The sequence below is a fragment of the Neovison vison genome, chromosome 8 (genome assembly GCF_020171115.1).
Source record: "Neovison vison isolate M4711 chromosome 8, ASM_NN_V1, whole genome shotgun sequence".
Lineage (NCBI taxonomy): Eukaryota > Metazoa > Chordata > Mammalia > Carnivora > Mustelidae > Neogale > Neogale vison.
In genome coordinates, this window is record NC_058098.1 from 11,852,489 (window position 1) to 11,866,470 (window position 13,982).

General features: G+C 40.6%; 3 protein-coding genes across 3 annotated transcripts in view; 2 read left to right on the forward strand and 1 right to left on the reverse strand.

Annotated features, from left to right (window-relative positions):
- CSE1L (chromosome segregation 1 like) overlaps positions 1–13,982 on the reverse strand; it is a 52,145-nt gene that overhangs the window by 28,283 nt on the left and 9,880 nt on the right. Inside the window, exons 2-3 of the mRNA XM_044262876.1 lie at positions 3,839–3,934; positions 631–773 (exon numbers count right to left, since the gene is read on the reverse strand). Of these exons, the coding sequence (XP_044118811.1) occupies positions 631–773; positions 3,839–3,929 (234 nt within the window). The 5' untranslated portion in view covers positions 3,930–3,934. The remainder of the gene's footprint in view (positions 1–630; positions 774–3,838; positions 3,935–13,982) is intronic.
- LOC122915997 (ubiquitin-conjugating enzyme E2 C-like) lies at positions 7,189–7,924 on the forward strand. Its single transcript, XM_044262877.1, has one exon. The coding sequence runs from the start codon at positions 7,204–7,206 to the stop codon at positions 7,741–7,743; it is 540 nt and encodes a 179-aa protein (XP_044118812.1). The 5' UTR covers positions 7,189–7,203; the 3' UTR covers positions 7,744–7,924.
- LOC122915856 (protein SGT1 homolog) lies at positions 8,355–13,540 on the forward strand. The gene is made up of 2 exons (XM_044262580.1): positions 8,355–8,372; positions 12,871–13,540. Exons 1-2 carry the CDS (start codon positions 8,355–8,357, stop codon positions 13,501–13,503), a joined length of 651 nt encoding a protein of 216 aa, XP_044118515.1. The 3' UTR covers positions 13,504–13,540.

The window sequence follows — 13,982 nt, forward strand, 5'->3', positions numbered from 1 at the left end:
TTACCAAGTCTTTCGGAATTCCTATATAGACAATCCTGTCATCTGTGAACAAAGATAGTTTTAGGTTTTCCTTCCCCATCAGTAGCACTTTTTACTTCCTCTTGTTATTCCATCAGCAAGGACAATTACATCATCCAATACAATGTTGACAAGGAGTGACAAGAGGGGACACATCCTTGCTTTGTACCGCATCTTAATGGAAAAGCTCCAACTTTCTCACCATTAAATAGGTTATTAGCTCTAGGCTGTTCGTAGATCGTCTTTATCAAGTTAAGAAAGTTCTACTCCCAGTTTACTGACAGTTTTATCAGGATGGGTGCAGGATCTTGTTAAATGCCTTTTCTCTATCTATTGATATGATCATGTGATTTTTCTTTTGTCCGTTTATAACAGTCTTACATTAACTGATTTCTGAATGCTGAACACACCTTGCATTCCTGGGATATATCCCACTTGGTCATGGTGTGTAATTCTTTTTACATCTTTTTGGATTTGATCTACATCTACTTATTTTGGTGAGGAGGTTCTACTTAATTTTATCTTTAATCTGTATCTGAATCTTTCAGGAGCACTGCATATAAATCTTATAAAAATGCAGGTTGTTAGACCATGCGTTCACAAAATACTCACAATTCTCCAGTTTCTTTTAATGTAGTTCTTGAATGTTACCGAGGCACAAACTTTGATAACATTATCCTGGGACTTTTCCAGCAATGTTAAAAGCAACAGTGGGTAGTTCTGATTTCCTTCTACAGATTCAAGAAACTTCTCAGCTGTAAAAGAATTTCTATGTTAGAAGATCTGACATTATAACCAAGTTTTTCCATTTTATATCTTTGTAGATCTGTGATTAAAAAATCAAGAAATCGGGGTGCCTGGGTGGCTCAGTTAAATATCTGCCTCCAGCTCAGGGCATGATCCCAGGGTCCTGATTAAGCCCCAAATCAGACTTCCTACTCAGTGAAGAACCTGCTTCTCCCTCTCCCTCTGCAGCTTCTCCAGGCTTGTGCTCTGTCGAATAAATAAGATCTATAAACAAACAAATAAACAAACAAGGTCCCTACATTAGGTAACTTGTCTAAAGATGGCACAGCTAGATTTCATCACTGAAAAAGTTTTAGTCCAGTCCTTCTTCTATCACACTAGCCTCCCAGTTTTTGTCTCAAACTAAACATTTCCAGTATGAGCAAAAGTTACTATTCAAAGATTTTACCCACATATTTTCAAATCCTACCACACTTAGAGATAAGAAATCTCCCAGGTTTAGGGGTGCCTGGGTGGCTCAGTCAGTTAAGTGCCTGACTCTTGATTCTCTGCCCCTCCACCCGGCACCTGTGCACACGTTCCCTCTAAAACAAAGCCCCGCACCAGACTCCCTGCTCTCTGGGAGTCTGCTTCTTCCTCTCCCTGGGCATGTGTGCTTCTTCCTCTCCCTGGGCATGTGTGCATGAGATCTTAATTATTTCTTTAAGATTTTATTTATTTGTCAGAGAGAGAGAGAGAAAGTGAATGAGCACACAAGTAGGGGAGCTGTAAGTAGACAGAGAAATAGGTTCCCCTGCTGAGCAAGGAGGCTGATGTGGCACCTGATCCCAGTACCCTGCGATCATGACCTATGCCAAAGGCAGAGGCTTAACTGAACCACTCAGGCATCCCTAAACAAAATCTTAAAAAGCAAAAAACAAAAAACAAAAAACAAAACAAAACCTCTCCAAGGTTTACTGATCACACAAGTGAAGGTTTATAGCGTTTCTTCTTCATAAACTTCACTGAAAAGGTCTGCCATTAGCATCTATTATTTTCTACAGTATTATGACTTAATATCTCTCTTCTTTCTGAACTGAATCCCAAGAGTTTGACTTCCATCCTTAAATCTTCCCTGCTTTGTGTCCATCGTGTCTTTCCTAAAAGATGAGGAGTGCTAAACTTAAAAATACTTTCCAGGAGGGGACACACTATGGTTTTGTAGGAGTCTGGAAGGTTTTGGTTGTCTCCTCTTAGTGATCAACACTGCATACAGGGCAACACACTAGATCCATGATCTGGGGGAAAGCCCATGTAGTATGCCAAGTCTCTTTCTTAAATTGTAATCAATATCCTGAAAGAAATCTCATGCGTTTAAGTTGAATTATTTCTTTCTGTGTTCATTTCCTTCAACTTGCTCAGAATATTCATACAGACATGTTTCTGTACATTCAAGGAGACTCAAAATGTTTTCCAGTTCATTTGGACCAGTCTCATCTCAATAACCAAGAGAGCACAGCGGTGTCTGTAAGCTGGATCTACTACATATTTCAACTTCCAGATCATTTTCTAGAAACATTGAGTCAGTCTAGTACCAATCCCTGAGAAATGCTATGTTCGTAACTCAATCCAGAAACATCAATTTATTCCCACACTCTGTCCTGAATTCGCATAATAGTAACACCCTCGCCTTACAAAGACAAAATTATTAAAAAAAAAAAGACAAAATTATTAAAAATAATTTTAATAGACAGGGTTTGCAGAAGCTTTCTGGGAAAGTCTAAGAAGATTAGAGCTATTAATTTCCCTTCCTCCAAGAACACGTTACCTTTTTAAGCACTAATGGGAAAAGCCACAATTCTCCCTCTCAGATATCACAAACACTGTTCTAGAATAGAATGGATGCATTAACATGTTTACAGTTCTATTTATTATATATAATATGTAATTGCAACACACACACATTCACTTGTGTCTTTGTGGAGGCATTCTAAATCCTCTCTGTGAGCACGCACATTGGTTAGTTCTGAAGAAGCAGGTCAATACCTGCTCACACCTGATGGCTCACATCAAGAATCATCAAATGGGGCGCCTGGGTGGCTCAGTGGGTTGAGCCACTGCCTTCCGCTCAGGTCATGATCTCAGGGTCCTGGGATTGAGCCCCGCATCGGGCTCTCTGCTCAGCAGGAGCCTGCTTCCTCCTCTCTCTCTGCCTGCCTCTCTGCCTACTTGTGATCTCTGTCTGTCAAATAAATAAATAAAATCTTTAAAAAAAAAAAAAAAAAAAAGAATCATCAACTGACTACCCACCCACAAGACACATCCCGCCCTCAGAAGGAGTTTGCTTGGCTTGCATGGTATTTCAAATTTTTTGAAGTTAGATGCTATCACTTAAAAATGGGGACATTTCACAGAAATGTCTTATTTTTCAAATAGAGCTGGAAATCGGATTTTGCAAAAGTGGTTTGAATCCCCTAAAGCTATCATATAAATCACATGAAATTACCAATCGTCACTTCACCTGCCTCCCTCATTTTTACCTTCACATTTGAGTCCTGTGGACATCTGAGCTTACAATTCTAACCTACCACTAAGTTTCTAACAGAAACTGGTCAAATATAGGAGGGAGGAACCCTAGGTCTTAAAATGTATTAATTAAATCAAACCCAACATGGGGATTAAGAGACAGCATCTCATTACCTGGTTTAATTCATTTAATCACTTTTTAGGCAATTAATTCTCATCTCTATGTCCTAATTATTGTATCTCTAGAACAGGCAGGTGTGAGGATTTTCAGAAAGGTGAAGGAACAAAGTATTTGAGACATACTAGTAATTTTTAATCCCAGAAGATGCCAAACAAAATCTATTTTACTTAAAAAACAAAACCAAACCAAAAATACACCACATCACCATATGTTATAGCAGCTGTAAGCAGCCAAGCCCACACTTTACAAGCAGAGAATGAACAAGAAACTATGCCCAAGAATCAAGTGTTAAATCTTTTTTTCACTTTATAAATACAGATAGATTATGCAAAGGTTTTCATCACCCGTTAAAGAATAAATCAAACCACAAAACAATATTCTCTTTACCTGGACGTCTGATGGCAGGATCAGGATCAAGAGTTTTCTTTAAGTATTCTGTTAGTGTTTGCAAATTTGCATCGCTGAGCTCCATTGCCATAGAACCTAAAACAGAAAGTGAGCTTTGGTAAATTGGTCACATTGGGAAACAATGATTTACATAACAGAATACTTTTATACAGTGGGTTCTCCCCTCTCTGAAAGTCATCCATTTGTTATGTTTTAAGGTATGGGCTATAAGCCTAACTCAGCTGAGGCAAGGTTCCAGAAGATAAGATGGACTTTTCTGAGACAATAGTGAGCTAATTTTGAGATGAAGAAGAAAAAACATACCACAAAGTCAAGAAGAGGCACAGAAAAACAAAGGTGAAGAATTGATCAAAGTCATCATAAAGTTTATCAGATTTAATGCTTAAAAAAAGGGCCAATGAGGGGTTTAAATAAAAGACTCACTAGGAACTTTTTTTTGTAAGGCCCACCATGAGAAATGACCATTTTAAGCAGTAAATAAGGATCCCATAAAGAGTTCTGAGATTAAAGAAACCAGAATGAATTTCTTGATGTACAACATGCAATCACAGGACTGACAACAAACCAGATGCTGAGAATTTATACCTAGGGAGAGAATTCTGGGATTCAGAAGATGATGGCTGTGATTATGATTAAAAATCAACTTTCAGGGGCGCCTGGGTGGCTCAGTGGGTTAAGCCGCTGCCTTCGGCTCAGGTCATGATCTCAGGGTCCTGGGATCGAGTCCCACATTGGGCTATCTGCTTCAGCAGGGAGCCTGCTTCCCTTCCTCTCTCTCGCTGCCTGCCTCTCTGCCTACTTGTGATCTATCTCTCTCTCTCTCTCTCTGTCAAATAAATAAATAAATAAATCTTAAAAAAAAAAAAATCAACTTTCAAAACCAAAACCAAAGATAAGCAAGTGGGACTACATCAAGCTTCTGCAGAGGAGTGCCTGGGTGGCTCAGTGGGTTCAGCGGCTACCTTCAGTTCAGGTCATGATCCCAAAGTCCAGTCCCACCTTGGGCTCAGCAGGGAGGCTTGCTTCTCCCTCTGCCTGCCAACTCTGTCTGCCTGTGCTCCCTTTCTCTAACAAATAAATAAAATCTTTTAAAAAGAAAACAACCTACACAACTCAAAAAGCAAAAAAGTACATAAAAATTATATATATTATGTATATATATATATAACATATATATATGAGTTAAAAATGGGCAGAGGATTTGAACATCTTCCAGAGACATACAGATGGCCAACAGGTACATGAAAAGGTTCTCCACATCACTAACCATCAGGGAAATGCAAATCAAAACCACAATGAGACTTCACCTCATTCCAGTTAGAGTGGCTGTCATCAAAAAGATAAATAACGAGTACTGTCAGGGATATGCAGAGAAGGGAACCCTTGTGCACTGTTGGTGGCAAACTAGTGCAGTCACTATGGAAATCTGTGTGGAGGTTCCTCAAAAAAAAAAAAAGAACTACCACATGATCCAGAAATTCCATTTCTGGCGGTGCCTGGGTGGCTCAAGTGGCTGAGTGTTGGACTCTTGGTTTCGACTCAGGCCTGGGTCCTCATCTCAGGGTCATGGGGTCCAGCCCTGCCTCCAGCTCTGCACTCGGCTGGGCTATGCTTGTTCCTCTCCCTCCACCTCTGCCTTCCCATCCCCCCAAGTCCTGTCCCCGCACACACGCTTTCTTCCTCTCAAATAAATACATAAAATCTTGGGGTGCCTGGGTGGCTCAGGACCTTTGGGCAAGGTCCTGAGATCAAGCCCTGCATCAGGCTCCCAGCTCAGTGGGGAGCCCGCTTCTATCTCTCCTACTGCAGCTCCGCCTGCTTGTGCTCTTGCTCGTTCGCTCTCAAATAAATCTTGAAAAACAAAATAAATAAATAAATAAAATCTTAAAAAAAGAAAAAATTGCATTTCTGGGTATTTATCCAAAGGAAATGAAGCACAAACTCAAAAAGATATCTGTACCCATGAAACAAATAATAAATTCTAAGTTAAAAAAAAAAAAAAAAGAGGAAACTGGCTGTAGGCTTATCACAAGGAACAGAGGTCAGAAGATATAGTGAATCAACCCAGAATTCTGTTATAAACTAAGGTTTTATTGGGGGGGGGGAAAGATATCTATACCCATATGTTCACCACAACATTATTTACAACAGCCCAGACATGGAAATAATCTTTATAACATGTTCACCAGTGGATAAATGGATAAAAGAAAATGGGATATGTGTATACAGTGGAACATTATTCAGCCATAAAAAGGGAAATCCTGCCACTTGTGACAAAATGGATGGACTTTTTTTTTTAAAGTAGACTCCATGTCCAATATGGAGCTTGAACTCACAAACCCCAGAGATCAAGAGTCACATGCTCTACTGACCTTGAGGTTATTATGCTAAGTGAAGTAAGTCAGAGAAAGACAAATACCATATGAACTCACTTATATGTAGAATTTAAAATTAAAACAAAACCAAAAACAACAAAAAGACACACCACACTCAAAGACACAGAGATCCAAGTGGTGGGGGGTTAGAGGTGCATGAAATGGGTGAACGGGATCAAAAGGTACAAAATTTCAGTTAAAAGGAGGTAAGCCGGGCGCCTGGGTGGCTCAGTGGGTTAAGCCGCTGCCTTCGGCTCAGGTCATGATCTCAGGGTCCTGGGATGGAGTCCCGTATCGGGCTCTCTGCTCAGCAGGGAGCCTGCTTCCTCCTCTCTCTCTGCCTACTTGTGATCTCTGTCAAATAAATAAATAAAATCTTAAAAAAAAAAAAAAAAAGGAGGTAAGCCATGAGGATATAATGTACAGCATAGTGACTATAGTTAGTAATACAGGGGGACACCTGGCTGGCTCAGTCAGGGGAGGACGCAACTCTTGATTTTGGGCTTGTGAGTTCAAGTCCCACTCTGGGTATAAGGATTACTAAAAATAAACAAACAAACAAAAATTATACTGTATTACAGGGCACCTAGCTGACTCAGTCGATAGACCATGTGACTCTTGATCTCGGGTCTTGATTTCAAGCCCCATGTTGGGTGTAATACCTACTTTAAAAAAAAAAAAAAAGTTGTTCTGATGACCAAAAAAAAAAAAAAGAAAGAAAATCTGGGAGCCTGGGTGGCTCAGTGGGTTAAGCCTCTACCTTCGACTCAGGTCATGATCTCAGGATCCTGGGACTGACCCCCAACATGGGGCTCTCTGCTCAGCAGGGAGCCTGCTCCCTGCTCGCTCTGCCTGCCTCTCTGCCTACTTGTGATTTCTCTGTCAAATAAATAAATAAAATCTTTTAAAAAAAATCTGGAGTTGCAGTCGTGCCCTCCGAGTTCCTGTCTCCCTCCTCGCACCGCCAGGATGGCCTCCCAGAACTGCGACCCAGCTACCACCAGCGTCGCCGCCGCCCGCAAAGAAGCCGAGCACAGCGGGGGCGCCGCCCGTGGACCCGTGGGCAAGAGGCTACAGCAGGAGCTGATGACCCTCATGATGTCCGGTGACAAAGGAATTTCTGCCTTCCCTGAATCAGACAACCTTTTCAAATGGGTGGGGACCATCCATGGAGCAGCTGGCACAGTGTATGAAGACCTGCAGTATAAGCTCTCCTTGGAGTTCCCCAGTGGCTACCCCTACAATGCGCCCACAGTGAAATTCCTCACACCCTGCTACCACCCCAACGTGGACACCCAGGGGAACATCTGCCTGGACATCCTGAAGGACAAGTGGTCAGCCCTGTATGATGTCAGGACCATCCTGCTGTCCATCCAGAGCCTGCTAGGAGAACCAAACATTGATAGTCCTTTGAACACACACGCTGCCGAGCTCTGGAAAAACCCCACAGCCTTTAAGAAGTATCTACAAGAAACCTACTCAAAGCAGGTCTCCAACCAAGATCCCTGACTGTCCAGCCTCTGTCCTTGTGTTGTCTTTTTATTTTCTCCTTAGACAGTCTGTCTTTTTCTTCATTTCTATCTAGGACTGTGTATCTTCAGCTGTGGTGTCATTTTTGTTTTGTTTCTGTTTTTTAAATTAAGTCTCTGGTTGAGCCCTTGTGATGAATATATTAAATAAATACATTGGATTAAAAAAAAAATCTGTAAGTATGTGTAGAGATGGATGTAAACTAGACTTACTGTAATCATTTCACAATATATATACATATATTATTATGTTGTACACCCAAATCTAATGGTAATATGTCAATTGTATCTTTAAATCTCAATAAAGCAGCAACTACTTTTTAAATATTCAAAGCTTAAACAACACCAAACATAAATCATAGAATACACTGCCACCAACCAAAAAAGTTTACATCTTAAAAAAAATTTACATCGAATATATTACAAATTATAAGCTATATATATGGCTTATATACACTTAAGTAATATCATAAAGCTAAGAAACACACAGAAGAAATAGCGCATATGTATATATTACAAATTACAAGAGTGTGGGCACACATCATTTCCCATAAATAAAAAAAACTTGAGAACGCTATAAAATAGGACGTCATGATCTCTGAGTTCTTGGTGAGTAGATAAAATTAAATGCAAAACAACAGAACTTTCTAGGGCAATAAAAATGTTCTAAAACCGTAATGTGAGTATGGTGATAGATGCACAACTGTGTAAAATTAATGACAGTCACCAAAAAGTACACTAAGATGAATTCACAGTAAGTTATATTTCAATAAAGCTACTTTTTAAACCTGTACTACTTTTTTTGGGGGGGGGGGGCGAAGAGAGGTGGAGAACGGGAGATAGGAGAGAGAGAATCTTAAGCATGCACCACGCCCAGCACAAGCCCAAATAGGGCTTGATCTTATGACCCTGAGATCATAACCTGAACTGAAATCAGGAGTCCGAGGGAGGCTTAACCTACTGAGCCACCCAGGTGCCCCTAAAACTGCACTGGCTTCCAGGGAACCCAGGGAAATGTAGTCTTCTCAGGACATCCATGCACCAAACTTAATTTAGGGTTTCTATGACAAGAAAAAGATTAAGTATGTAATAATTTTTGTAAAATGTAATAAAACTAAGTGGGAAAAGGTCAAATACACCACAATTCAAATTATGTGAAAAAAATTTAAGGGCACCTGGCAGGTTCAGTTGGTAGAATATGCCACTCTTGATCTTGGGAGTTTTAAGTTCAAGTCCCACAGTGGGTACAGAGGTTACTTAAAATAAATTCTTAGGGGCGCCTGGGTGGCTCAGTGGGTTAAGGCCTCCGCCTTCAGCTCAGGTGACGATCCCAGGGTCCTGGATTGAGCCCCTACACTGGGCTCTCCGCTCAGCAGGGAGCCTGCTTCCCTTCCTCTCTCTCTGCCTGCCTCTCTGCCTACTTGTGATCTCTGTCTGTCAAATAAATAAATAAAATCTTTAAATAAATAAATAAATTCTTAAATTTATATATACCCCAATACATGGAAAAACTAAAACTAAACTCCAAAATGTAAACAGCAGTAAAGTCGATGTGATGAACACTGGACATTTTTGTTCTTTTCATATTCTACTAGATTCTCCTAATATCTTACAACTACTATATGTGTGACATTTGCAATGAGAAAGTTATTAAGGAAGCAAACACCATGGCGAAGGCCCCCAGGGATAAGAGCAGCAGCCGAGGAAAGACAGACCTGAAACGGAAAGCGACCACTGGAACCTCAGGAGGCTATAGTTGCTGAGGATGGAGTGACAGAAAGCGGGGTTCAACCCCCAAAAGTGGCCGCCTTCCCCCCAGGCTTCAGCATTTCAGAAATTAAGAACAAACAACGGCTACATTCAATGTTCACACGGTGGAGACAGCAGCAATGTAAGAAAAAGTTGGCAATTAAGAAAAAACTTAAGGGCGCCTGGGTGGCTCAGTGGGTTAAGCCGCTGCCTTCGGCTCAGGTCATGATCTCAGGGTCCTGGGATCAAGTCCCGCATCGGGCTCTCTGCTCAGCAGGGAGCCTGCTTCCCTCTCTCTCTCTCTGCCTGCCTCTTCATCTACTTGTGATTTCTCTCTGTCAAATAAATAAATAAAATCTTTAAAAAAAAAAAAAAAAGAAAAGAAAAGAAAAAACTTAAGAGAGAAAAGGGGTGCCCGTGGCTCAGTCGTTAAGCGTCTGCCTTCAGCTCAGGTCATGATCCCAGGGTCCTGGATCCAGCCCCACATCAGGCTCTCTGCTCTACAAAGAGCCTGCTTCTCCCTCTCCCATTCTCCCTGCTTGTGTTCCCTCTCTCAATGTTTGTCAAATAAAGAAATCTTAAAAAAAAAAAAAGAAAGAAAGAGAAGCTCTCCACAAAGCCTATACCAAAGACCACTGACAACCAGAGCGCGTACGATGAAACTGTAGTAGACCCTAATGATGAAGAGGTTGCTTAGGATGAAGCTACAGATGAATCTGCTTCTTATTTCAACAGCCAAACTTCCAAGATTCTCGTCGCATCATCAGACAGACCTCACGGGAGAACAGTACGACTCTGTGAACAGCTCTCCAGTTTTACCAAACTCACATGTTTATTACAGAAGAGGACTGGCTCTGAAAAAAAATTATTCCACAGCGCATTTCAAGAGACTTCACAAATCTGATGGTTATTAATGAAGATTGTAAAACACCAAATGGATTAATTCTAAATCACCTGCCAAATGGCCCAACTGCTCATTTTAAAATGAGCAGTGTTCGTTTGCGTAAAGAAATTAAGGGAAGGGGGCGCCTGGGTGGCCCAGTTGTTAGGCGTCTGCCTTCAGCTCAGGTCATGATCCTCGAGTCCTGGGATGGAGCCCCGCATCCAGTTCCCTCCTCAGCAGGAGGCCTGCTTCTCCCTCTGCCACTCCCCCTGCTTGTGTTCCCTCTGTCACTGTCTCTCTGTGTGTCAAATAAATTAAAAAAAAAGAAAGAAAGAAATTAAAAGAAGAGGCAAGGACCCTACAGGACACATACCTGAAATAATTTTGAATAACATTACAACGAGGCTGGGTCATTCTGTTGGACGTATGTTTGCATCTCTCTTTCCCCATAATCTGCAGTTTATAAGGAGGGAAGTTGCCACATTCCACAATCAACGGGACTGTATCTTCTTCAGACTTCATAGGTATATATTCAAGAGTGAAAAGAAAGGGGGAATTCAAGAACTTGGACCACGTTTTACCATAAAATTAAGATCTCTTCAGAAAGGAACCTCTGATTCTAAATATGGAGACTATGAATGGGTCCATAAACTCTGGGAAATGGATAGAAGTAGAAGAAAATTCCATATATAAAGTACTGAAGGAATAGTACTGAATTGTGCTAAACAGGCCTATCCTGGATTTATGACAGAAGACCCTTTTCAAAATGTCATTTACTGGTTTCATAAACCTTTTCACGTGTGGACAAAAATCAAGAGCCATGAATTACCATTCGCTGTTTATTCAAATTCAAATAAAAGTCATTTTGATGAATTAAAAAAAGTTATTAAAATTCTATTTTTTTAAATTATTTATTTATTTGACAGATAGAGATCACAAGTAGGCAGAGAAGTAGGCAGAGAGAGAGGAGGAAGCAGGCTCCCCACTGAGCAGAGAGCCCGATGCGGGGCTCGATCCCAGAACCCTGGGATCATGACCTGAGCCGAAGGCAGAGGCTTTAACCCACTGAGCCACCCAGGTGCCCCTAAAATTCTATTTTTTTAAAAGATTTTATTTATTTGAGAGAGAGAATGAGAGAGCAAACACAACCCAGAGGCAGAGGGAGAGCTAGACTCCCCGCTGAGCAGGGAGCCAGACGCAAGGCTCTATCCCAGAACCCTGGGATTATGACCTGAGCTGAAAGCAGATGCTTAAGCCACCAAGACGCCCCTTTTGTTGTATTTTTAAAATGACTCTGTTGGGGTGCCTGAGTGGCTCACTCAGTTAAGCAGCTGCCTCTGACTCAGGTCATGATTCCCAGGGCCTTGGAATGGAGCCCCACATCAGGCTCCCTGCTCAGTGGGAAGCCTGCTTCTCCCTCTCCCTGCCACTCTGCCTGCTTATGTTATCTGTCAAATAAATAAAATCTTTAAAATAAATAATTAAATAAAATGAATCTGTCAAAGGTTAATTAAATTCAGGCTCTCAAAGGAACTTACTTACATATTAGCTGGAAGACAAAACACAACTTCGATGCCAGCTACAGACTATAATCCCTTTCCTGCAGTTTTGAAATCCAAAAAGTCTAAAACTGAAAGTTACTGTGTTGTTGTTTTTTTAAGTAGGTCCCAAGCTCAGCATGAAGCCCAATGCTGGGCCTGAACTCACAACCTGAGCTGAGATGAAGAGTCAACTGAGCCACCCGGTGCCCCTTGTTGTTGTTGTTTTAAAGTTTGACAAACTCGTTTTGCAGCAAAACCTGGCCAAAGTGCCTGAGGCTATAAATAAAGTATTTAACTTAGTATATAAACTTATTTTACTTAAGAAATATTAATGTCAGGGCACCTGGGTGGCTCAGTTGGTTCAGACACTGCCTTCGGCTCAGGTCATGATCCTGGAATCCTGGCACTAAACCCAGCACCGGGCTCCCTGCTCCAGCGGCAGGGAGTCGCTTCTCCCTCTGACTATCCCCCTTCCCCTCTTCATATGCTCTCTCTCTCTCACACACTCTAATAAATAAATTTTTAAAAAAATCATTTTAAAAAAAGAAATATTAAGGTGTTTGATTGCACAGTGCTACCCCGCACCCCACAGGAAAGTTGCATAATCCACAGTATGTGCATCCAAAAAGAAACCCTGACACATGTTTGTTCTCTAGAGTAGAGGTGCCAAATGAATCACAAACAGTAACTTAACTGCTAGGAAGTTATTAAGAGAGTCACTTGGCCTACATTTGCATGTGGGCCAAAATTTCTAAGAGGCTGTCTTTAGCTAAATTTGAAGGATACATAGAACTGGAAAGGTAAAGTAGAATGAAGACCCATCTCATACAAGAACTAGAGTGAGCAAAGAAACAGGAAGAACACATAGCTCCTGAGAACAGAGGAACTGGAGGCTGAGATCTAATCATATACGTTCCTCAATAGTTTGCTGTAGAGATCACAGTCTGAGGTGTCTGCATCCCAGAGGACTCATCAGTCAAAAATCAAGTATGACTGGTATCAAACAGAATCTCAAGTAATCATTACACTTATGATCAAGAATGTTCAGAAGAATAATGTAAATGTGGAATTTTCAGAAAAAGAGTTGTCTGCTTTGGTGATACTTCCTTCTGGAGAGGATTACAATTTGAAACTGAGACTTCTTCATCCTATAATACCAGAACAGAGCACATTTAAAGTACTTTCAACAAAGATTGAAATTAAAATGAAAAAGACAGAGGCTGTGAGATGGGAAAAGCTAGAGGGGCAAGGAGATGTGCCTAAACCAAAACAGTTCATAGCAGATGTAAAGAACTTATATCCATCATCATCTCATTATACGAGAAATTGGGATAAATTGGTTGGTGAGATCAAAGAAGAAGAAAAAAATGAGAAGTTGGAGGGAGATGCAGCTTTAAACAAACTATTCCAGCAGATCTATTCAGATGGTTCTGATGAAGTGAAACGTGCTATGAACAAATCATTTATGGAGTCTGGTGGTACAGTTTTGAGTACCAACTGGTCTGATGTAGGTAAAAGGAAAGTTGAAATCAATCCTCCTGATGATATGGAATGGAAAAAGTACTAAATAAATTAATTTGCTATCACTGTATTGCATATATTCACCTATGCCCATTGTGTATTAATATTGCATTCTTGAATTTTGAACTCTGAGTATCTTTCTGAAAGGTTATACCTCTTTACCTCTTTGTGCTTTAAAAATAATTTTCCTTCCAAGTGTTAAAAGATTCTAATGAAGAACGAAGATCATATTTTAACACTTTTGTCCTTAAGGATTTCAGACATGCCGAAATGGAATGAAGTATCATTTGCTACTGGATAGGTTAGTTCTACCTAGTTACGGAAGTGGAAAAATCATTAATGGGATATCTTGGGTTATTGCCTTATTTTTGATGAAGTATTCTGTTAATAATTTATTAGATTTGGCAGTTTGGGTGAGCACAGATTTTTTTCAACTTCCATGTTACATTGTTTGCTTTTAAAAAATGCTTTTGGATGGAGTTGTAAATACAATTTTTCTATGAAGAAGAAAAAAAAAATAGTTTG

Bases quoted from the DNA above. Each gene is read 5' to 3' on its own strand.
- LOC122915997 (XM_044262877.1), top strand. From the start codon at position 7,204: ATGGCCTCCCAGAACTGCGACCCAGCTACCACCAGCGTCGCCGCCGCC.